Source organism: Erpetoichthys calabaricus, chromosome 9 (assembly GCF_900747795.2).
Source record: "Erpetoichthys calabaricus chromosome 9, fErpCal1.3, whole genome shotgun sequence".
Classification (NCBI taxonomy): Eukaryota; Metazoa; Chordata; class Cladistia; order Polypteriformes; family Polypteridae; genus Erpetoichthys; species Erpetoichthys calabaricus.
The window spans coordinates 195438560-195463983 of NC_041402.2; the positions used below are offsets into that span (position 1 = coordinate 195438560).

Consider the following 25424-nt stretch of genomic DNA (forward strand, 5'->3'; position numbering starts at 1 on the left):
CAAACATTTATTCATTCAACATGGCGTCCATAAAAGGTACAAAAAAAAACAAACAAATAACCAAACAAGCAAACTCCCGGCTTGACCAATCACAGGGCAGCATCTTGATCAGGTGACATCAGCACAGGGTCCTCATCAAAAAGCTGGGAAGGAGAGGAAATCAGGTCAGGCATGGGATTGGGGGGGGGGGGGTTCAGGGGTCAAGCAGGAATGCCTTGTGATACCAGGATATATGGGGGACGCTAATCTAGTGGGCACCACGGAGGGTCAGTGGTACCGTAAGAAGGGAACCGAGGGGTTTAAGGAAAGGCCCTGAACAAAAGAGTGGGGTTCAGGCATTGGGGGCATCAAAGCCAGGAAATCTGAAAGAAAGGGTCAGGGGTCAAAAGTGGAGAGTACAGTCAAAGGTCAGTGGTGGGATGGAGAGGTCACATGTGGAGATGTTAAGGTTCAGGGTCACAAGTCAACAGTTAAGTTCAAGGGTCAATGGTGGGAGGAGACCTCTATGAGGGTGCAGGGAATTTGAGTAGTAAAGGGTCAGAGGTCAGGGGGTGATGCACATGTGTGTGTGTGTGTGTGTGTGGTGATCCTTCATTAAGCCCAAACATTTGGAAGCCCCCTATAAGTTCAGATCTGCTCTACAGCTCGCCAGTCGTCCACTCCAACAGCGTCTGGACCCACGGGTAACAGAGACAGACTGCAGGGGTCACTCGTCACACACATCCAGTCTGTCCGGGCTTCAGTGGTCAGCTTTCCAAAAACACTGGACACTAAAAGCCAGCAAGCAGAGGAATATGGAAAAGACGGTGAAGAAGATGGAGGCCGTCCACTCTCCTGGACCCTGACCTCTGACAAGGCCGGGGGACGTGGAAGGGATGAGGTTGGTCAAGTTGAGCATGTAGCCCAGCGTCCAGCCGATGTCCATGTCATCTGCCTGTGGGACACATGACGACAAGCAGGTAAGATGCCAGGCGGTGCCCACCTACTGCCCTCCCAAACTCCTCAGCCCATACCTTTTTCTGGAACTGAATGTTGTCCCAGGATGTGCTGTTGAACTTGTAGCCGTCCACCAGGAGGGTGGTGATGTAGTAACCCGAGGCGCAGTAGTCACGCAGGCGGTCCTCCTTCTCAGTGGGGTACTCGGCCTTGAGCTGAAAAACACGAGGGAGGTGAAGACACGGTGGGCACTGCTGTCACTGGCACACACACAGAGAGTGACAAACTGACAGATGAGCAGACAGACAGGCAGGCGCTCACCTGAGTCCAGGGCTTCTGGCAGAACTTGCTGATGGTGTCCAAAGTGACGCTGAGCGATGCTTTAGGGGTCAACTTTAAAATGTCAAACGTGTAGAAAAAGGCAGAAAACGCCTGTGGACAGCAACAAGAGGGGGCAGTTAGCATTAACCATGTGCCCCTGCCACACCGGCCAGCACTTCACAGGGGGTCAGTAAAGTGTGGGCAGTATGGAGCCTCTGATCAGACCCGACGTGGATGCTGGCGTGTCACGGTCACCCTGAAGCACCGCATGGACTGACAATGACGCCTGATCTGGTCAGTGAACAGAAGTGCCGGCCAGTTAGTCCAGCCGTGGACACTCGTATGTCGTGTCTGGTCAGCGTGTCACCCTGGGTGGTAGTCTGATTGGACCAGGAGTGGCTACTTGGATTCCATGGTCATTGTGAAGCACCGAGTGGCCTCTAAGGAGCCGAGTGGTGTATCAGACCTAGTGGTCCACACACGTGTACTGCTTGACTGTCGTCTCTTTGTTAACATCCAATACTTCTGTTTTCCTCCTCCCCACCCCCACATCCGCCCTCCCCATTTTTAAAATGAAGGCCTACTTGGTAACAAAGTCCTTAAGCCAGGAGGGTGGTCTTCTGGGCCTGAATGAACGTGAAACCTCATTGGAAAGCCATGGGAGCGACTGAGGAGCAGCCAGTGTTTGGGGGTCCCGTGCCATCTCTGTGCCGTGACAAAGCCCCCTCAGTCATGTGACTTTTGTCCGGCTATTTGCGTGACGCCGAGAACCATCTTGCAGAAGAACAGTAGCTGGTCCAAGCTGCCAAGTAATTTGCAATGGATCTGACCGTCGGGGTCTCATCTTGTTGATACGCACCCAGCAGTTTGGGGTTTCTGGCCTGACTGAAATGCTGCTGTTGGGTGGTAACGTGGGCCTGTGTCTGGGAGAGAGTTGGCATAGGTACCCAAAGAAAGACGGTCCAAAGGGAGGGTCCGCTCTCTACCTCACATTAAGGAAGCAGGTGATGCCCCTGTGGTGGTATGTTTGGTAACAGGGTCTGGAGGAGAGCTGCCTCAAACTGCCAACCTTCTGTCAGGTAGGCCCGGATTCCATTTTTTATCGTGCGGTTGAGACGTTCGACCCTGCCATCTGATTCCAGGTGATGCACAGCAGTTCTAATGTGCTTAATGGCCTTCCCTCTCTGTCCAAATATTTATGAAACTCACCAGAAGTGAACTGGGGCCCATTATCAGTGCTTATCATGTCTGGCCAGCCCCACCGAGCGAAGAGGTAACCCAGGCTCCTAATAATTATGGATTGGGAAGTCACAGCTGCAAGAGGCCATTTGGAATGGAGCTCATATGCCATCAGGAGATAGCAAGCGTGGCGTGGGGCACCAAGCAATTCACCACAAATGTGCTTCCAAGGAGCAAGTGGCCTTGTGCAGGAGCTGGTGGACTAGAGACAGGCAGTGCAGTCCTTAACCAGCACCTCAACATCGCCATCTTTATTAGGCTACCACACAATAGCCCTACAATGCTGTTTCAGCTTAATGGTGCCCAGATGACCCTCATGTGCCAGTCACAAAACTTGTGTTCATAGCACTGCTGGTATGAGAGTACGAAAACAGACATCTTCCCAACAGAATAAATGGCCCTTAACCCGATAGTATGGAGTCAGTTCTGTTCTATAGTGGTGGGCCATCCATCCCTAACAAAACAGCAAAGTTTGGAAAAAGGAAACAGGGTCATCCCTAGATGATTGGCACAGCTGGTCCAAAGAGACAGTAGAAGAGAGGGGGGCATACAACATAGACACCAGGTCACAAATCTGCTGTACTGCAGCTGGCACAACTGCTCAGGATAAGAGGTCTGCTACTGCATTGTGCCCACCCAGTGTGATGTCAAGCTTCATACTGCACTGGTGAAGACGGTCTGCCCAACGCAGCAACCTGAGGGGCTTATGACCAGATCCATTTGTGTGTGACAGTGTTGTGAGGACCTGGTGGTCCGTACGGAGAGTAAAAGAGGTGCCAGCGTTCACAAGCCCATATACAGGCCAAAGCTTCTCTTTCATCGACAGAATACTTCTGTTCAGCGGGAGACGGTGCCCGTGAAGCATACGCGACAGGCCTCTCTACGCCATTGTGCTCCTCAAGCTGCAGCAGAAGCATCACACGTCACAATAGTGGGAGCTGTAAGACTAAAGTGAGCTAAAGTAGGAGGACAGGTGAGCTGCCACCTAAGTGTCTCCACTGCCTTCTAACAGTCTGCTGCCGAATGCCAGGGCACATCCTTCTTAAGGAGATGGCGTAGAGCAGTGTTTCTCAACCTGTAAGTATTTGCACCCCCCTAACGTTTTAATCGCGCCCCAATAACGTTTTTTTGAAACCCTAATAAAATGTATTCCTATATTTTTTGCTGCCGATACACCGCTACAAGTTTAAAATTTCCCTACGAATATTGAAATTACGCCACATATGGCAACATCCGTGCCCCCTTTTTTGTTACTTCCGCGCCCCACAGTTTTAGAACCGCTGGCGTAGAAAGAGGTGCTGTTGTTGAGGCAAACTGTGTGAGGAAGCGAAGGTAATATGCCACCATTTCCAAAAAGGATGCCAGTTGTCAGGATGTTTGAGGCTCAGGAAGAGAGTGGATGGCATCCACATGTGACATTATAGGCCTTGCCCTGACAGCCTGTACCCCACAAATTCAATTTCTTGCACTTTTCTGAGTTAAGAGTGACGTGGTAACCTTTATCATGTTGGCGCTGGGTGGTACCATGCACTACGATGTCATCCAAACAAATGGCTACACCTGGAATTCCTGCCAGCATGAGAGACGTGACCTTCTGGAGACAGCTAGGTGCTGAGCGGAGACCTAAAGGCGTCCTCTTGTAACAGAAGACACCGAGGTGTGTCACAAAAGATCTCTGCTCATAGGATCAAGAGGAACCTGCAAAGAGCCCTGGTTTAGGACCCATGAAAATGTGTGCCAGTTGGCAAAGGGCATTTATCAGGAATAATTGCTTTATTTACAGAACGCAGATCAACGCAAATACGCAAACCTCCTGATTTTTTTCTCCGCCACAACTAAATTTGAAATCCATGGGGAAGCATCCACTGGTTCAATAATGTCCTCTACCAGCAGGTGGCGGAGCTCTGTCCAAACCCGGGCTCTTAAAGATAATGGCAGTCTGAGCAGCGGGTGGGTAACTGGAGAAATCGTTTTATCCACTGGGGGTCGATGGATGAACCCAGTAATGCAGCCCAACATTGGGAAGGCCTGTTGTCATGGTGATGTCACCTGCATAATGTCAGTGCCACTTGAATCACACAAATGACATTGTAATCTGTGGAGCAGATCCAAACCCGTTAGATTTGCACCCATCGTGGTAACAAAAAATGAAAAATCAAAAGGCCCTTTGGTCTTTATAGTGAACTGCAAGACAAACAGCGCCCAGAACTGGTGTGTTTGAGTTGCCATCTCCTGCCAGTGCTACTGAGGTGTGTTGGAGTGGGACGTCAAAGAAGTGTCTCTCAAATGTCACTTTATTCAACAAAGACACCTGTGTCACTGAGTCAAGGGAGAAGAAAGTCGTTTACGTAACGGGCACACGTCTTGAAGGGTTTGCCTGGTCTGGACACCGAGTTAATTATTGATGAAGATGAAGGTGTCTCAGACGGGGGCGGATTGGGAGCAGAGCGACACCACCGAGCAACATGGTTCATTTCTGGACAAGTTCTACAGCACTGGCGTCTACAGAGCAGGACAGTCTCGTGCTTTGGTAAAATGTCTGAGGGCGCCACAGTTTCCACAGCGCCGCTTTACAGCCTGCACTGGCGTTGGCGATGATGTGCCAGTAGGTGGTGCTGTTGCTGTGCCTGACGGTTTACAGGCGGCCACGAGCGCTGCTTCGACTTGACTTTAATCTCTACGGCTTTACTTAACGTTAAGGTATCCGGCTCCAGTTAGAAACGCTCTCTCTGCTGTTCACAAGACGTTTTCTCAATCAGCTGGTCCCTTACTAACTCGTCGTGTCCCGTCCCGAACTTACAGTGTCGCACAAACTCACACAACGCTGAAACAAACTGTGTGATTGACTCACCGGCTGCTGAGCACGCTGACGAAACTGGAAACGGCTCAGGCCGAAATGGCCATCAGTGCTGCCACCGAGGCTGGAAAACACTCGTCAGTCGGGAGAAAAAAATGTGCTGTCCTTCAGCGCACAAACTGTAAATGAAGCGCCCTTTTCATTACTGACTCAACGAACGATACCAGCGTCTCCAGGGAACGAGCGGGTCACCAGCTACTGGCAAGAAAGAAGCTGGAGGAGGTCAACCAGAAATAGCGGTTCATACACGTGTAATGCTCAACTATCCATCCATCCATTATCCAACCCTCTATATCCTACCTACTGGGTCACGGGGGTCTGCTGGAGCCAATCCCAGCCAACACATGGCACAAGGCAGGAAACAAACCACAGGGCGCACACACAAAAATAAATGGTATTGTATTGTATTGTGTACATGTCACGGTGTCGTCTCCATGGAGCACAGCAGGGGCTTCACGTATAAATGTTGCGTACGCCCGTCTCCACGCTCACATCGCGATATATGAAAACTAAACTTGCAGTAAAGCCACGCCCATTCTCACGCCAGCACTAAACCCCGCCCCAGTTGTTGCGCATTCGATTTTGCAAACTGGTGGCTCCCAGCATCAAAGCAGTGCTGCTGTCCCAGTGTGGCTTCTCTTTATCTTTTAGATTCACATCCCTGACGCAGCTTTATCAAATACACTGAAATTAACCGCATATCGTTTATAAATTTAAGCCACCAGATTGTAATCAACCCGTAACCATATAATGGTGCACCGAATGGCTAAACTTCTCCGCTGCCATGGCTGCTTTTGCACTGTTTGGCCGTGATGGGTCGTTCTTGAACGATTCACGAATCTTTAATATGACTCGGGAAGACGACTCGTGGGAGTGATTCACTCAGTCGCGCATGCGCATTTGCGCAACTTTCTATAGTTTTTTCGAGTCTTCGGGTTTTTCGAGTCGTTCGTTCATCACGTGACAGCCCCATAAGCTTAACCTATGCAGTCTGAGCCGGAAAGAGAATTGATTAGTGAATTTCCCATTGGGATTAATAAAGTATCTATCTATCTATCTATCTATCTATCTATCTATCTATCTATCTATCTATCTATCTATCTATCTATCTATCTATCTAGTTCATTCCTCGAGTCTTTCAAGTCATTCGTTCTTTTGTCACGTGACCACTTGCCGGCTCAGTAGTAGCGAATCACAGACTAAAGACCCAGGTAAACAATGAATTAATATTTTCTGTTTCTTATAGCATTATAGTTTTGTCTTGTTTGTAGTGTGATCAACATTTGTGTAAGCAGTAGATGTGTTACGGAGGTAACAGGTAACGTTTTAATTATATTTTGCTTAAATGAATGAAATGACTCGAAAAAAGATTCGTTCATTTTGCTGAATGAGACTCAAAGGTCCGAGTCGGTAAAATGATCCGAACTTCCCATCACAGTTTTTGGCCGGGTTGATAGTTCACGCCACATGATGCGTGTGCCCGTGGACACTACTGCTACGCAAGCGCTGTACTGTTTACACTGTGCGCGTACTTTACGTAAATCTGGAAGATTCCAGCAGGTGGCAGTACGAGATATCATGACGGTGAGAATAAGGTCTGGCTTCACTGTGTTGTAAATTAAACACCCGTTAAATTCTGAGGACACCTCGCCACAATATCTTTGAAAAAGATGTTTAATAATTAAATCCATCAATCCAGGGATGCACCCATGTGCCTAGCACTGGGCACGAGGCAGAAACAATCCCTGGACGGGGCATCAGCTCATCGCAAGGTGAGAACACACACTGGCTTTGTTTTAGCGTCACCAAATCTGCATATCTTTGGAAGGAAACCGAAGCCCACTGTGAAAACACACCAGGAAAAACATGCAAACTCCAGGCAGGGAACACCAGGGTCGTGACTCCCACCGTGCCACCCAAGTCAGTATCACACAGTACAGCCCTTATACCCTAAATGAGTTGGCCTCACTTCTTACTGCGTCCACTTTACGACTCCAGAACAACGTCTGTCCGCTCACAGCCAGAAGGTCTCCCGTCGGTTACCGAGGCAGAGGTGTATGAGCGGCAGCACCATCAACACGTGGATTTGCGTCCTCAGCACGGGGGTCTGCTGTGACAGAATAAACAGACGGTGGGCTGCGACTCGCTTTTCACGGTGACTTTGATATCTGACCTTTCGGGCACTTCACGACTTTCTGAACTTGAACTTTGGAGAGTCTCCTCCACGCTGTTTCACTCCATCAGTTTTCTTTTGTTGTTTATACCGCTGCTTAAGCCAACCAATAGGACGAGGACGTTATTCTTTGCCTCCACTTCCTATTCGCTGAAATTCTTTTTTTTTCCCATGTGCTTTTGTCATTGTCTTTTAACAAAGCACAGAAGAAAAGGGGCCGTTTATATTGATTTGCATATTAAATTATGTAAATTCTGGGAGGAGTCGGGGCGCGTACACGTGTGTTACATTTCACGTTCATTAGACTTTGTAAAGGGGTGCGCACAGATTTACGCATTTGGATGCTTTTGTCCGTACGCCATGTTTTAATGTGAATTTTACACATGAGACCCCTGGTGATGAAGCGGTCAGCCTTCTCTGGACAATCAGTGCTGCTGGTCAGCATCGCCTCTCACCAGACGTTTTTACACATCCACCCTGGCGCTGGACACCAACGGCCCCCGGAGGACTTACAAAGAAGCTGCCGCTGATGGGGGGCTGGTAGACCCCGTCAAAGGTGCAGTCTGTTTTCGAGCCGCAGGCCGTGAAGTTGAAGATGCCCCTGATGATTTCCTGGCACTTGCTGGCATTGCCTGTCCCAGTGAAGTTGACCAGCGTGTTGAGGTTGGCGCTGCCCGAGTACGAGACACAAGGAGAGTTGAAGATGGCGCCAAGCGTGGTGTTCAGCTGGTAGCCGGTGGGGTAGCAGGGGTGGTCAATGGGATTTGACAGACTTGAGGACTGCTGCTTAAAAAGAAAACAAAGGTGGACAGTGAGAGACGCTGGTCTGGCATGGTCAGTGAGAAGAAGCCTTGACCAGCTGTGTGCCCAACAGGGTCAGTGAGATGGGAGGACATCTGGTCAGCTGACCCTTCCCTGTGGTCAGTCACTGTGCTGCAAGTCACCATCTGCTCAGCTCAGGCCACATGAGAAGGGATCGGAGTCCAGCATCCATTCAGTGAGTCTACGACTCTGGTCAGTTCTGACCACTCACGTCAATGAATAGACTTTATACTTTGGTCTGTTGTGTCCACTTAGTGGTCAGTGACTGGTGTCCAGACTCTGGTCAGTCACGACCACACATTAATGGTCACAGTTTATATTTTGTAAGTTGAGTCCACTCAGAAGTCAGCGTCCGATTTTCAGATTCTGGTCATTCATGTCCACTTAGAGGTCAGTGTGAGGTGCTCAGAGTCTATGAATAGAGTTTTTATTTTGGCCAGTCATGTCCACTCAAGAGGTCAACATCATGTTCCCCAACTCTCCTCAGTTGTGTCCACTCTGAGGTCAGTATTTGGTGTTCAGAGTCTGCTCATTTTTGCCCATTCATAGGTCAGTGTGTGTCCACTTAGCAGTCAGTGATTGTCATTCCCTCGGTTTAAGGCCCCCAGACCCCCTGCTCCCCAAGTGGCTCACCTGGATCAGGTTGGCCTGCACCTTCTTCATGGCCTGCTCCTTAACCATTAGAGTTTACATTCTGGTCAGTCAGGTCCACTCACAGGTCAGTGACTGGTTCCAGTTCTGGTCAGTCAGGTCCACTCACCGTCCCCAGACCCCCCTCATTCCTCAAGTGGCTCACCTGGATCAGGTTGGCCTGCACCTTCTTCATGGCCTGCTCCTTAACCATTACAGTTTACATTCTGGTCAGTCAGGTCCACTCACAGGTCAGTGACTGGTTCCAGTTCTGGTCAGTCAGGTCCACTCACCGTCCCCAGACCCCCCTCGTTCCTCAAGTGGCTCACCTGGATCAGGTTGGCCTGCACCTTCTTCATGGCCTGCTCCTTGCCGTAACACAGGTAGCTGTGCGTGTAGACGTTGTATTTGTTCCCATAGAGGGTGAAGTTGGACTCGTAGTTCTTGTCTTTGATGGGCACGGCCGGCGTGAAGGTCAGCTGGGTGGACGCTCCTCCGAGATCCATCGCCCCCAGGGTCTTGGCACTAGTTGGCAGCTTCCACTTGCCTTCAAATGTGCACTGAAAGAGAGAGTGAGAGCGCCACCTGGTGAGAATGGCACAGCAGACAAAGTGGCCAGCGTTATATAAAACAGAGAATGCCCCAAAAGAACTGACCAGAATGGACAAAGAGCAAGTGACCAACGCTCAGGCAAAATGGAAGACGTCAGAAGAGAGCTGCCCGCTTCTGCAGGAACAAGAGGGAAAAACAAACCAGAGATAAAGTGACCACTGGTCAGAAAAATGAAGCAGACCACAGAAAAAGTGACACCAGAAATGGGGCCGGTGTTGGACAAACTGACCCCAGTAGAGATGATCTGACCAAACACCAGACCAGACAGACTTAGTTGGCCACAGCCTCGAGTAACAAAGCGAGTGGCATTTGGGGACACGAGAACAGCGCAAGGCAGGCGACCAGCACCCCAAGAAGTAAAGCAGGCCACAGCATTAAGTGCAGAAGGAGAGATGGACAGGAGGGACAGTGGAGGAAATGACGAGGACACCTGGATGGACTGACCTTGATGAAGGACTGCAGCAGGTAGTTGATGGTCACCCAACCGTAGGCCCCCTCCTCGTCTCCAGAGATGATGCGGGCGCCACGGAAGTCAAACGGGTAGAGCTGGATGAACTTGGCCACCTCGGCCAGCACCTGGTCAGACTGGCTGGGGCTGGTGATGCTGTGGGATGGCAGCAGTAAGACACTCAGTGCTCGCTGATACCCCCTCCCCTCCTGGCGTGCCCGGCCCTCTGTCCTCTGACCAACTTACTTAAGCAGCCGCATGCCAGCAGTGGCGCCCAGGTAGACGGGAGCCTCCCGCTGGTTCTCTCGAGGGACGGCGGCCGCTGCGGTGTCCAGGCAGACCTTGAGGGACTGACCGGCGGCCGGAGGGTTGTTGGCGTAGCTTGAGATTCCTGGGCCTGCGAGAAGACATCGGGAGATTTTAGGGGACAGTTGTGGATGGCGGACATCGGGGGGCTTGGGCCACCTGATGACACACAGTGCTGTGATAAAGTATTAGCCCCCTTCCTGGCATCCTCCAGCTTTGTGTATTTGTCACAATGAGTGGCGTCAGATGTTCAGACAAAGTGCACAATTAGATGAAGGGCGCCCGAGTGAACACAGAGCACCATTTCGAAAGGGCTACTTCATGTCTTTAAGTTATGCCAGTGTGAAAAAGTAATTGCCCCCTTAGTTCTCACTCAAAGTTCATCAAAAGTTCCACCCCAGCCAGCCCTGTTCCTCTACACCTGCTCCCATACTAAGTGTAGTAACCTCCATAAGATTTCTAGAAGAATACGAGGCCTCAAGCAAAGCGAATTCTAGAACAGAGGAGCAAATAAACAGTTGTTGAAACTCACTAATAAGGAAACAAAGAGCAACAAAACCATTTGTGATGGGAGATTCCACCAATATCTCCAAATGGAGTACATATGGTACAGTGGGCATCATCAGAAGGTAAACCTCTCTGCCAAAATGACCACAAGGGCACAGTACCCACTCACTCATTCATGACGTCACCAAAGAAGAACACCCAAAGAACGACAGGACTCCGTAGCCTCAGCTAAGGTCAGCGTCCAGGACTCTATGATAAGAAAAAGATGGGGGAAAAATGGGAGAGCAGCAAGGCAGAAACGTCTGGTGACCAAGAGACACACCAGCACAAGAGGACCCCTGGATGATCTGAACGCCTTTTGGAATAACGACAGACAAATCAAAAGGCAAACTCTGTGGTCTACACTAGTCTCGCTGTGACTGCCGTTGGACAGTAAGAACTTCAGATGAACTTCAGACCTTCATGGTGGTGCCAGTGTGATGAGGTGTGAAGGCTGTGGAGACGCAGCCTCATTGAAGGAACCAGGAATGGTGCATTTGAGCGGAATATTCTTAAGGGTGACATCCAGTCACCTGTCTGTGACATGAAGCTGAAGCTCCATTGGGTTACACAGCAGGACGATGTGCCAAAACACAAAAGCAAAATGGAGTGGCCGAGTCAAAGTCCTGACCTGAACCCAAGTAGAGGTGCTGGACCAGCAACTGATGGCCACAAACCTACTGGCCGTCCTGCGAGGAAGAGTGCAGGAAGGAGTGCAATCAAACGAGTCGTGATTGGTGCTGCAGCCAAGTGCTGAGACTGTGGGGGCACAAGGAGTGTTTAATATCAAAGTCCTGATTTTAAAAGTGCATTGTGTGTTCACGGAGGTCCCCTTTGCCTGAAGGTCTGCGGCCATCCATTGTGTGAGATTTGCAAAAACAGAGGTGATTGTGATAGGGGCCAAATACTTTTTCACAGCAATGTATATAGCGCCGTTCATGGGAAACACAAAACACACAGGAGCACAATACACTTCAGCCCACTCCGTCCCCACAGCGTCACCTACTGACCGTCCACATCGCAGACCATAACCTGAGTGACCAGTCCTGTGCTGTTCTGCTTGTCCCCCTGCCACTTGTACAGGAAGAGGGCGGTGTGAGTGGACCCGGCGTCAAAGACCATGCCATACTGGGGGGAGAGAGAGACAGTGTGAGCAGATCAGAGGGCACCCCCAGGTGAGCAAATCAGAGGGCACCCCTGGGCACTTGTACCTTGTAGCCCACGGGCAGGCTGACCCACATCAGGTTGACCAAGATAAGGATGAGAGCGATGACTTGTGACAACACGGCCGCACCCACCAGTGATGTCAGCAGGACCCCCCTGACTTGAAACTTTCCCATCCTCTGGTGGCAGCAGGTGAAGTGCAGCTGGACTCCTGAAAAGCAGACAGCAGGTTCAGAACAACACATCTGAAGAGACATGCGGAGCCTTGGAGAGGAAGAGGAGGAGGAGGAGGTGCCACCAGCAAACAGAGGGATGGGAATCGGGGGGTGTGGGCACACAATGTAGCACCTGACTCCTCTTGAGTGCTCACTCTGACCCACTAAAATGTACCCTTTGGCGCCCAGGCAGCACACCATGGCTGCCAGCTAGGTGGCACTTGTAATGACACTCAGGAGCTCAGGGACTCGAATGTGTTTCACTTTTATTGACTCACTAGTTGTGTGACATGGCTTCACCCAGGTAATTTGATAAGAAAATGGGCCTCCATTAGAGTGCTGTCAGGTAATGAGGTGTAGGACTGTGTGTCCAGACCAGGGTCACGGTGTCGGGGGGGGGCTGGAGGCTGTCTCAGCTAGCATAGGGCGCAAGGCAGGAACCAACCCTGGACAGGGCGCCAGTACATCACAGGGCTGAACACTCACACCACACACACACTCGGGCAGCTCTAGTGGCACCAATACATCTAAAGTGCATATTTTAGGATGATGGGAGGAAACTGGAGCAGCAGGAAGAGACCCCTGAAGACACAGGGAGAACACGCAAACTCCACACAGGGAGGACCGGCGATGTGAACCCTGGTCACCTTACAGCGAGGCAGCAGTGCAACCAAGAGCTAATATTATGGACAGGCAGTGTGGTGAAGCGGTTAAAGCTTTAGACTTCAGGCCTTCAGGCTGTGGGTTCAAATGCTGCTTTGTACATCGTGTGACTCTGAAGAAGTCACTTCACCTGCCAGTGCTTCAGCTGGAAAAATGAACAAAGTTGTAAGTCACCTTGGATAAAGACGTCAGCCAAGTAATACGTCAATGTAAATGTAACATACTGTAGATAGATAGATAGAAAGAATTTGGTATAGTAGGCAGGATTAGATAGATAGATAGATAGATAGATAGATAGATAGATAGATAGATAGATAGATAGATAGATAGATAGATAGATATGAAAAGCACTATATAATTAATTAATAGATAGATATGAAAGGCACTATATAATTAATAAATAGATAGAAATGAAAGGCATTATATAATTAATAGATAGATAGAAATGAAAAGCACTATATAATTAATAAATAGATAGAAATGAAAGGCACTATATAATTAATTAATAGATAGATAGAAATGAAAGGCAATATATAACAGATAGATAGATAGAATTTGGTATAGTAGGCAGGATTAGATAGATAGATAGATAGATAGATAGATAGATAGATAGATAGATAGATAGATAGATAGATAGATAGATAGATAGAATTTGGTATAGTAGGCAGGATTAGATAGATAGATAGATAGATAGATAGATAGATAGATAGATAGATAGATAGATAGATAGATAGATAGATAGATAGATAGATAGATAGAATTTGGTATAGTAGGCAGGATTAGATAGATAGATAGATAGATAGATAGATAGATAGATAGATAGATAGATAGATAGATAGATAGATAGAAATGAAAAGCACTATATAATTAATTAATAGATAGATATGAAAGGCACTATATAATTAATAAATAGAAATGAAAGGCATTATATAATTAATAGATAGATAGAAATGAAAAGCACTATATAATTAATTAATAGATAGAAATGAAAGGCACTATATAACAGATAGATAGATAGATATGAAAGGCACTATATAAGAGATAGATAGATATGAAAGGCACTATATAATTAATAAATAGGTAGAAATGAAAGGCACTATATAATTGATAGATAGATAGATAGATAGATAGTCAGTGTCCAATCTATTTCCATTTTGAGAAACTGCACTTTGCTCTTGGGCCAGGGGTTTTTAATGGTTTCCCCCTCTCCCTTTCTGCTCCATTGTAGCCTGTGGTTCTTGTTTGTAGGCCTCTGAAGTGCCCAGATGTTGATTTTTGCAGGCAGTGTGGTGAGGTGGTTAAGGCTTTGGTCTTCAAACCCTGAAGTTGTGGGTTCAAATCCCACCACTGACATCACTGCCTGACCCTGAGCGAGTCACCTGACCTGCCTTTGCTCCATTTATAAAAACCAAAAAGCAATGTAACCAATTGTATTATAAATGTTGTGAGTCACCTTGGATACGGGGGTCAGTCAATGTCCATTTTTGCTTAACCCTTTCAATATCTTCGTGTGCCCACTCAGTGGTCTGCCTTAGGGGTCGTCCTTGACCTCATTCTGACAGCCCTGGATGTCTGATGTTTCTCTCCAATCCTATCTTACCTGACTTGATCATCTTCAGCTGCAGTACAAATGATCGTAAGCTTTAGAGCAGAGGACATTGTGGTAAAAACTGCCCTAAACGCAGTGGACAATCTATTAAAGTCACTGGTGGGGCAAAACGGACCCGATAGAAATGGCAAAGGGGCTCAATAGGATTGGGTCCTGTGGTAGAATGTAAGTAAAAGACACCAAGGTTATCCATTAGCAGTGATTGGAAAGGCACACACAGAGGACTCCTGCAGGTTTCATTGTGATCGGAGATTGAATTCTGGCCATAAGTCCAAAGAGAGGAGCGCGAGTCACAGAGTGAGGAGGCCCAAAGCAGAGAAGAAATGAGAATTAAGAATTAAGAAGGGTCTTACTGTTGAGTAAACTGATGAAACCGTCTGTAGGTCTGCCTTGGATCTCGTGGTTTCCTTTATAATTTAACAGCCACCAGCGTCACAGCTGTGAGGTGGCACCAAACAGGACTGGCAGTGGCCAAAGTCAAAGAGGGTCTTACAGTGGAGACAGGAGAGTGTGGGCTGAGTGGGCTGAAACACAAACCAAAGTTTCAATGAACGAAACAAGCAGGGTCTGCGCTTTGAGCACATTGGGGCTTCCTCTGGCACTAAGGGGGGAGGGGGGGTGCCCAATGGAGGAAAAAACGAATATGAGGTCAGGGAGGGGCTGAGCTGGTGGGCACATGGCCTCTCTGTCGGGGGTCCGTCAGGGTGTCTGGCCCGTCTGCCCTTCCATCTTACCAGCTTTAGTATCGTTACACTGGTCACCCGTGATCTTCAGAATTGACTTTAAAACACTGCCGATGGCACATAAAGTTTTACATAAGCAGCCCTTCTTACATTTTGGAGTGCCCGACCCCTGCCACTCTGTAGGATCTGATAATTGTGGTCTGCTTATTACTCCACGAGCCAAGCATTAAAGAAGCAGCGTGGTGGCCTCCTGCTGTTACGTACCAAAAGTCTGGAATACTTGACCGATAGAGAAATGCCGCACTAAAACGTGGAACTCCTAAAATCCGGCTCTTTTAATTTGACTTTTTTGTAACAACGTTATACTTCTACCCTTAATAAACGAGCCATGCAGAGGATTATCACAGTCTTTATTCATCTTCACTCTTCTCTGTTGGCGGCCGTCTGCAGCACCAACACCTGAGCAAAATCCTGGGCAGCCACCTGTTGGAATGAATGCGGACACCCCAAAAACTTCACAAAAACTGATAAAGAACAACTCAAGACCATCTATGTTAGGCAGAATGCCCAGTGGGGGGGCTGGCCGGGTGGTCTTTTACCCTGGAACCCCAATAGATTTTCTTTTCTTCTGACCTTTTTCTGTCCACTCTGGTCTCCTGACCTTATAATCGGGCTGTCATTTCGGGACTTTAAAGGACAACTCTGTAGTTGAGGACTCCATGTCTCTTACTTGCTGTACGTATCTTATGGAGGTGTGCTTCGTTACTTCCTGTACACAGTTTAGACATTCTTTCATTTCTTTCACATCTTGAAAAGCACTGGGAGCTCCACTCTGGGCATGAAGATGTGCTACAGGAGCAAATGTTGCTGCTGTGGTTGTCCTTCTTCATTACATTTTCTGATATCTTGGTCTGTCCCTCTGACAGGTGAGATTAGACACGGGGTCCCACGGACTGAGAAGTTGTGATCTGTAGTGAGAGTAGGGAGCAGGGTGCGAAGACCCTGGAGAAGTGGAGAGGAATGAGGGTCAGTAGGACCACCAGGACAGAATGCATGTGTGTGAATGAGAGAAGGAGGTCAGTGGAAGGGTGAGGATGAGGGGAGTGGAGCTGGCGAAGGTGAAGGAGCTTACAGTTGAGAGTAACAGGGAGCGTGAGGTGAAGAAGAGAGTGCAGGCAGGGTGGAGTGGATGGAGAAGAGTGTCAGGAGTGATTTGTGAAAGACAGGTATCAGCAAGAGTGACAGGGAAGGTCTACAGGACGGTAGTGAAACCAGCTATGTTATATGGGCTGGAGACGGTGGCACAGAGCTGGAGGTGGCAGAGTTAAAGATGCTAAGATTTGCATTGGGTGTGACGAGGATGGACAGGATTAGAAATGAGGACATGAGAGGGTCAGCTCAGGTGGGATGGCTTGGGGACAAAGTCAGAGAGGCGAGATGGCGTTGGTTTGTGCAGAGGAGAGAGAAGGGTGCTAAGGATAGAGCTACCAGGAGAGAGGAAAAGAGGAAGGCCTAAGAGGAGGTTTATGGATGTGCTGAGAGAGGACAGGCAGGTGATGGGTGTAACAGCAAGGTGACAAGGACAGGAAGATATCGAGAAAGATGCTCTGGAGACTGGAAATGATCTCTGGACTGGAGATGAGGTCATTGATTGGCAGGTTCTTCGGGTGGCCTGCAGTGGCACAAGAAGAGAACGCATCAGGTGGCAGTACCAAGAGCCCTGTTGACCGTGTGTGACAATATTTATACAGTATACTGTATATATGTATATGTATTCTGTACACCAGTGTGACAATTCTACCAGGGAGTGCGCCAGGCTCTTTCTAGGCCTTGTACCAAGTGTAAGTGTTTTCAGCGTGGGGAAGGCGCTATATAGTGTGTCAGTGTTATCACTTGTCCTAAGCTGGCATTGGTGTGTTAAAGATGGAGTTACGCTGCTGTTCTCCAGCTTTCAGCTTTGTTGGTCGCTCCACTAATCGAGTGATGTGCACGGCCTGACCGCACAGCGCCGCTTGAAATGACTTTTTGGATTTGAGACCCTGCATATTGAGGCCCCTCTCAGTGCCAACTGTATGGATGTGGTGAGAAAGGACATGCAGGTGATGGGTGTGACAGAACAAGGTGATGAGGACAGGAAGAGATGGAGAAAGATGATCTGCTGTGGCAACCCCTAATGGGAGCAGCTGAAAGAAGAAGAAGAAAATCTTGGTCTGCTCTTCCTCATTTTTGCAGTCAATAAATAACAGGAGTTGACATCCTGCTGCTGGTTTTCCGTCACAAAGCAAAGAGCACAGCGGAACAGGACATGGAAGCGAAGTTGGTGTGATTGTGCCACACTTAAATCTTTTTTTTTCTAAATTTTTCACTGGCAACTTGTGGGCAGCTTCAGGTGCTGGAATTGAAGATGTGGACTACATGCTTATTGTTCTTATTACTTGTGCCTGTGACGTTATCACGATTATTTTTGTGATGTGTTGAGACGGCCGTGATGCCGTTTTGTTGCCATTGTGGGCACTGCCATACTTTGTACCCCTGCTGAAGGACACATCCCCACGTTGTTAAGTGTCGTCTTCCGGGGGTCATGCAGAAGGAGCTCCTGACGCTCAATGCCTGCGCTCAGTGAAAGGCGCTATATGAGAATAACCCGATCTGAACTGGTGTCATCAACTCCAAAGCAGGCCGCGGCGGAGCTCCCGATGTCCAGGATTGTGGATTCTTCCAATACAAAATAACCCTGTGTGTCTTTTCTTCTCAGTTTACCAGCAAGTGAAATTTTGTCCTCGATTTTGTGGTACATTTAGGTTTAGACAAAAAAAAAAAAAACAACGAGACTGTCATTGTCACAACCTTTCATCGTTTTTCTCGCTGATATTTTTGCACTTTTTTTTTTTTTTCAGGGTTTGGGTTTTGAAACATGCAGAATTCTTCTCTGCCCTTTAAAGATTTTTGGGGTTCATTTTTCAAGATGTTAACACCAGGAAGGTGAGACACCCCCCCCCCCCCCCCACTTTAAATCTGACAACACCCCTCACTAGCAGATATCTCTCGGTCTGATCTCTGGAGAGTATCCACACACCCCCCCACCCCCCCAAGTCCTTATGGGTCTTGCCATTTGCAGGGCTGGTTGCTATGGTAACTAGCTGGGGCAGCATGACACGTTATGTCATTGTCACCTCCGCACGATGGGGCAGCCCCGAGGATCTCTGGGTAACCCGTGACCACACTTTGTTCGTTGAGTGTGTGAATTCTGATTGGTTAAGAAGTCTGATAACTTTTTGGGGTTTGGATTTGCGTTTTGATAAAAGGTAAGACGGGGCGGCACGGTGGCGCAGTGGGTAGCGCTGCTGCCTCGCAGTTGGGAGACCTGGGGACCTGGGTTTGCTTCCCGGGTCCTCCCTGCGTGGAGTTTGCATGTTCTCCCCGTGTCTGTGTGGGTTTCCTCCCACAGTCCAAAGACATGCAGGTTAGGTGGATTGGCGATTCTAAATTGGCCCTAGTGTGTGCTTGGTGTGTTTATGTGTGTCCTGCAGTGGGTTGGCACCCTGCCTGGGATTGATTCCTGTGTTGGCTGGGATTGGCTCCAGCAGATCCCCGTGACCCTGTGTTTGGATTCAGCGGGTTGGAAAATGGATGGATGGATAAAAGGTAAGACGGAGTTTTTGACTCTCATTTTATGTTTTCTCTTCCCATCCCTCTAAGAAATAAAAGTACAGCTGATCTTGTGCTGTTGCTGTGTGTTCTCCTGCTTCATCTTCTGACTTGTCTTAGCGGCTGCCTCTTCTGACCTCCTGACGTTACAAAAGTCGTTTTGATACCCAAAGCTCAAACTATCACAAAACAAAAGTCACAGCCCAACCAGACCCCACAGTCTTAGACAAAGCACTGGTTCAAGTACAGCCTTATTCCAAAATGGATTCAATTCATTTTTTTCCTCAGAATTCTACACACAACACCCCATAATGACAACATGAAAAATGTTTACTTGAGATTTTTGCAAATTTATTAAAAATAAAAAAATTGAGAAAGCACGTGTCCATAAGTATTCACAGCCTTTTCCATGAAGCTCCAAATTGAGCTCAGGTGCCTCCTGTTTCCCCTGATCATCCTTGAGATGTTTCTGCAGCTTCATTGGAGTCCACCTGTGGTAAATTCAGTTGACTGGACCTGACTTGGAAAGGCACACACCTGTCTATAGAAGGTCCCACAGTTGACAGTTCATGTCAGAGCACAAACCAAGCATGAAGTCAAAGGAATTGTCTGTAGACCTCTGAGACAGGATTGTCTCGAGGCACAAATCTGGGGAAGGTTACAGAAAAAATTCTGCTGCTTTGAAGGTCCCAATGAGCACAGTGGCCTCCATCATCCATAAGTGGAAGAAGTTCGAAACCACCAGGACGCTTCCTAGAGCTGGCCGGCCATCTAAACTGAGCGATCGGGGGAGAAGGGCCTTAGTCAGGGAGGTGACCAAGAACCTGATGGTCACTCTGTCAGAGTTCCAGAGGTCCTCTGTGGAGAGAGGAGAACCTTCCAGAAGGACAACCATCTCTGCAGCAATCCACCAATCAGGCCTGTATGGTAGAGTGGCCAGACGGAAGCCACTCCTTAGTAAAAGGCACATGGCAGCCCGCCTGGAGTTTGACAAAAGGCACCTGAAGGACTCTCAGACCATGAGAAAGAAAATTCTCTGGTCTGATGAGACAAAGATTGAACTCTTTGGTGTGAATGCCAGGTGCCACGTTTGGAGGAAACCAGGCACCACTCATCACCAGGCCAATACCATCCCTACAGTGAAGCATGGTGGTGGCAGCATCACGCTGTGGGGACTGGGAGACTAGTCAGGATAAAGGGAAAGATGACTGCAGCAATGTACAGAGACATCCTGGATGAAAACCTGCTCCAGAGCGCTCTTGACCTCAGACTGGGGCGACGGTTCATCTTTCAGCAGGACAACGACCCTAAGCACACAGCCAAGATATCAAAGGAGTGGCTTCAGGACAACTCTGTGAATGTCCTTGAGTGGCCCAGCCAGAGCCCAGACTTGAATCTGATTGAACATCTCTGGAGAGATCTTAAAATGGCTGTGCACCGACGCTTCCCATCCAACCTGATGGAGCTTGAGAGGTGCTGCAAAGAGGAATGGGCCAAACTGGCCAAGGATAGGTGTGCCAAGCTTGTGGCATCATATTCAACAAGACTTGAGGCTGGAATTGCTGCCAAAGGGGCATCGACAAAGTATTGAGCAAAGGCTGTGAATACTTATGGACATGGGATTTCTCAGTTTGTTTATTTTTAATAAATTTGCAAAAACCTCAAGTAAACTTTTTTCACGTTGTCATTATGGGGTGTTGTGTGTAGAATTCTGAGGAATAAAATGAACTTAATCCATTTTGTAATAAGGCTGTAACATAACAAAATGTGGACAAAGTGATGACGCGCTGGGAATATTTCCGGATGCACTGTATTTATTAATGTGATTGCGTATTGAGCTTTAGGTTCTGTTTACTGGAAGAAGAGAAATGAAACAGCTTGTTGGTGTTTTAAAATCCTGTTGTCAGAGTCTGTGTGTCGGGTTAAGCGCTGGTATAGCGCCATCTAGTGTTACACCCCCTGATAACCGACCATTCATTGTGTTATAAAAACAGAAACCAGAAAACAGCTTAAGAAAAACAACGGCATCCCCACATCTCCAAAAATGCAAAGCTCAATTCAACTGTTCTAGAAAATACAAGTAAAGATGAACTCTCGACATTTTGGGAAATAAAACACTGGCACCGGCTACAGAAAGATGAATCAAACATGAAATCGATGAAGAAGCCGTGAGGTGACAGCGCAGCCTCTCCTCCACAATCCAGCAGGGAGACTCGCCAGGACGGTCCTGGGATTCGCCGCGGACGACGTGCTGGGATCTCAGAGACACGGCTGAGGGTCCCCTTACACTCCCAGACTGGGGTCAGCCTTGAAAGGGAAGCCAAGGGGACACTCAGAGATTCCTCAGGGTGGTGTGATGGAAACCCAAACCCCGACACGAACTCACAAACAGAGTCCCGGGTTCGAATACAGGGAGGTTTATTAAGCAAACTCATTAATACGTTGCACAAATGTACAAAAACACGAGTTCCTCTCTCTATCACCGCACCGCCCAGCGTTCTCCCAGCTCCGACTCGCCTGGATAAGCGACTGCGGTCCCTTTAATTACAGACCCGGGAGTACGTCCGGTGCCAGGGTCATCGCCCGATGGAAGCATTATAACAGGGAGTGTGTCTTAATGCAGCACCCTCTCGTGGCCTCCAGTGACTCCAGCCGGTCTGCTCTGCCAGACTACATCTCCCAGCATGCCTTGTTGGTTTCCTACTGGGCACCCACATCCGGGGCTGCTGCCATCTTGCATGCTGGTGGAATAAAAAACCGCCAGCAACATCTTTCTTTCCCAGTGGGCTGTCCGTCCATCCCTTTTGGTCCTTCCTTCCGGGTCTGGTCCCTTCTTCCTCCCCGCCCGGGATGCTTATCTGCCTATTAGTAGTCTCCCATCCGGGTAAGGAACCATCCCCTCTCCTGGCTGGGATGCCCGTCCAGCCCATGTGGCATCTACAGTGGGCATACATGGGTTAGAAAAGGAGGGTAATGGGGGTTTAGCATGGAGGCAGTGGTGGTGCTATTGATCTGGTGAGACACACAAGGAGCCTCGCGGGGCTCAACCGGTGGGTAAGATGTGGGCACAGACTGTTCTGGAGTTAAGGAACAGATACAGAGGCAGAGTGTGGGCTGTGACCACCGAGTGGACCATCGGCCCACCCAGTGAAGAGCCAAGAAACATAAAGTTGTAGCTGACTCTGGAGTTCAGTTTCCCTCCTTCCTTATCCAAACTGCCACCCCAAGATGGCACCGTAACGAGGATTCATGTTGGCCATTTAAAGGTTAAGACTCTGAAGACAATTGGAAAAGCAGGAAAGAGCAATGAGACCCCAGCAAGAGCGGCATTTGGGGGTGGCAAGTGGGGCGACCACCCGCGCCTAAGGGGGCCCCACTTTTGATGGGGTCCACGTGTCCCGTTCGAGCGGATTTGTCAAGTTCTATTCTCCAGTTCTAACTTGATCATCTTGTATCTGAACACTGCAATGAGAATGTGAACATTAGAAGTTTATAGAGTCCACACATACCAGTGACAGCGTTTGACGTAACCAGCCCCGGGTGGTTGTTGGTCAGCCCTAAGCCCCCCCACACACCCCTAAGGCCGCCTCTGGACCCCAGAGACTTTTACTTTCTAGCGTTTGTGAGATTTATGAATTTCTGCTTTGTTCTGCTCTTGTTCATTTTGACCAGTCCTTGCTCGGTGGTCCTCATTTTGTGAATTGGTTGCTCGATACCCTTCATCATGCAAATCCATGAGTCCGTAGCATTCGATAGTCCCCCTTGGCCAGGAGTGACCCCCTCGATCAGCTTAAAGAGGGCAGTGCCCACCTCGACCGTATCATTTCGGTTACTGGCCATGTGGTTTGTGACCTGTGACCTTTGTGTCCAGGCTTGAGAGCTTTTCTACCTTTAGTGATAGTTTAGGGGTGAACCACACAAGGCAGTGTTAGGACGTTTACTTCTGGATTACGATCTTCTAGCTTTGACTGTCATTTTTGTGCTCTCTTCCCGTTATTTCGGACCCCCCATCTGCACGTCATACTTGTCCTGATATAAACTCGCTGGCTCACCGTCTCTCTTTGTGCTCATCTAGAGGAGGAAGCCAGACCCCCTGACCAGCTACGAATAAGGAAATCAGCATTAGTGTCAGCAGTGGGATTTTTCAGAATCACATGAAGGAGGTAAGGAGAGCTGAGCACCCCAGACCCAAAGAGGAAGCTGTGGTGGGATTTCATGCCACCCTCCTCTTCTTCACCTGCATGTGTGCTCTGAATTGTTTCTCGCCCAAGATGGCTCGTTTTCAGATTTCAGATGGCGCACCTAAAACCAGGCAGCATTACTATTTGCTCTCGCTGTGGTTGGATTGTGACCTTCAAACTTTCCAGCGTGAGTCAACATTGAAGCAAACCCGTCCCGTCCCCCCCACCTACCCACCCACCCATGTCTGCTCTTACCAGCAAAGCGTGACGAGAAGCTCCAGGTGACGGCTCCCTCCCACAGCAGACGCACTTTTCTGGCTGCAGACCTGTGTGCCGGTGCCGTTTATAGCGCTCCGGAGGGTGGGATCAGATGTCGCAGGTCACCTGACTGAATCCTGCTGGCAAGTAACCCTTGACAGGCCGGGCACGTCTGGCACCAGCGGAGGAGCCCATCAGCCTCCTCTGGGAAGCTGCCGCCCAGAAGACAGGACGGTCTGGTTAGGTCAGTCGTGCAGGTGTGCCTCCCAGACGTAGCATCGGCATCTCCAGATGGGGTCTTCACTGGGTTGGCACTGCCTTGGCCTCAAAGGGTTAAGGTTTAATTGCCTCTCAGGTCTGCTCTTGTGCTTTCATTAGCAAACCGTGACTATCCAATTAGTGAGGAGAAAGAGTCCATTGTGTGCCTCACATGCCATGGGACACGGCTTCACACGCTATTCACACGCAAGCCCGAGAGTGAGCACCCCCCACTGAAGGTTAAGGGTCACTTGGCTGGACACTCACAGGAACACCTGGTCAACATCTGCTTAGCAGAGCACACCTGAAGCCTCTCCATCACGCAGACCCCTTGGACTGCACCTCGTGATGCTCCCCTTGGCCAGAAGTCAAACCCTCAGTCATCAAGGAGGGCAGTCAGCCTCTCACCACGAGCACATGGCGCCAAACGGGTGCCCCCCTTTCAGCATCTCGCCCAGGCTCCTTCAGAGTCATTTCTGCCCATAGGTCCTATAACTGGCACCAGACGAGAAGGTGGCTGTGCAGAGCGTCCGGCAGCAGCGCAACTGAGGGGTGACGAGTCAGAGAGCAGAGTAAACGTGGAGTCACGTGACTCACTTGCCACTGGCCCGCCTGTCCCCAGGAGTCTAAAGTCCCACAGCCGCCTCCAGGTGAGCGACTGACGCTGGCAGCCTGCAGCATGGGCCGTGCCCACAAAGTGTCCGGTCCTAACTGTCCAGTCCTGGGCAGGGTTGCTTATCTAAAACGTGTGTGCAAATGGAAAAATAATGGCATTTAACTTTTGTTTGCTGGGTGGGAAGTGTCATGCACCACTGAGCGCTGCACACATCAGTTGAAAAGCGCTGGCACTGGCCCACGTCTCACCCCCTCTGCCACACCAAGCAGCCTGGCGCCAGGCCAGTGGCTCCTCAGGGGACCGCATGGCCAAGCGGGGGCGCTCTCTCCTCAAACCCAGGGATGTCTGCTAGTGAGGAGTGCTGTCAGATAAACTGTGGGGGGAATGGCATTGACTGGTGTCACCTGCTTTGCCTCTTTTGGCCCAATTCAATATTTTCATTTTTTAGTTTCATCTCATCTTGTGTCATTTTTTGAACTTTACAGTGGATACTGGAGACACCTGTGACAACATGAACGTCCCGCACCCTGAGCTTCCTAGGGGTAAATATCAGGGGTCACCTGCTTCATGGTGGCCAGTGTCACTAACGGGGTGTCATCTCACGCTCTCTGTCTTTCTCATTACATTCTACTCTCGGCGCAGCCACTAAGGTCCACTCCAGAAGGACATCTTTTCATGGACAGCTTGTGACTGCAACTTCACTTACTGAGGCCGAGCTCTTCAGTGCCACATCAGTTGGCACCCACAACTTGGACAAGTCTACTGCTCAGACTACAAGCAGCAAAAGTCTCTGTCAGAGATGCTTATATGGTGCCTTTCACAGTCCGCCCCACTGAGGACAGAGAGAGTCACAAAGGAGATCAGGACAAAATAGAATGAAGATCAGTGCCTCGTGACTGTAAGATGTTAAATGTGAGTGGCCAACGTCAGAAGGTCCATAGAATAGTGGAGAGCAGGTCACAAAGCAATGTGGTGAAGAGGAAGAGGAAGGTGAGGAGGAGCGAGCTTCGAAGGGGACACCACAGGGCTGGGGGGCTTTGTGAAGGACAGCAGCTGAAGGCAGAGGTCCAGCCATTCTGCATGGGTTAGTAGGGGTCGATCCAGGACAGCCCCCTTCAACCAATCAGCTTTAAACTCCGCCTCTGACATCACAAAGCAGGAAGTGCTCAGAAAAGAAGGTAAAATCCCTCATTTGAATTAAAAACAAAGAAAGACAAGCTCTTCCTCAAACACAGGTCA

General features: G+C 49.1%; 1 protein-coding gene across 2 annotated transcripts; it reads right to left on the bottom strand.

Annotated features, from left to right (window-relative positions):
* On the bottom strand, nt 1-23888 carry LOC114657046 (ectonucleoside triphosphate diphosphohydrolase 8-like). 2 transcript variants are annotated; one of them, XM_051932305.1, is made up of 10 exons: nt 23309-23888; nt 12102-12265; nt 11901-12018; nt 10285-10435; nt 10035-10194; nt 9308-9538; nt 8040-8312; nt 1258-1368; nt 1014-1151; nt 1-934 (listed from the first exon to the last, which is right to left on the bottom strand). In XM_051932305.1, the coding sequence occupies exons 2-10, from the start codon at nt 12228-12230 to the stop codon at nt 740-742; spliced, it is 1506 nt and encodes a 501-aa protein (XP_051788265.1). In that variant the 5' UTR covers nt 12231-12265; nt 23309-23888; the 3' UTR covers nt 1-739. The 2 variants fall into 2 exon arrangements, with proteins under 2 accessions (XP_051788265.1, XP_028664619.1); XM_028808786.2 differs by having other exon boundaries at nt 8040-8309; nt 23309-23887.
* Between the last annotated feature and the right edge of the window lie 1536 nt (nt 23889-25424).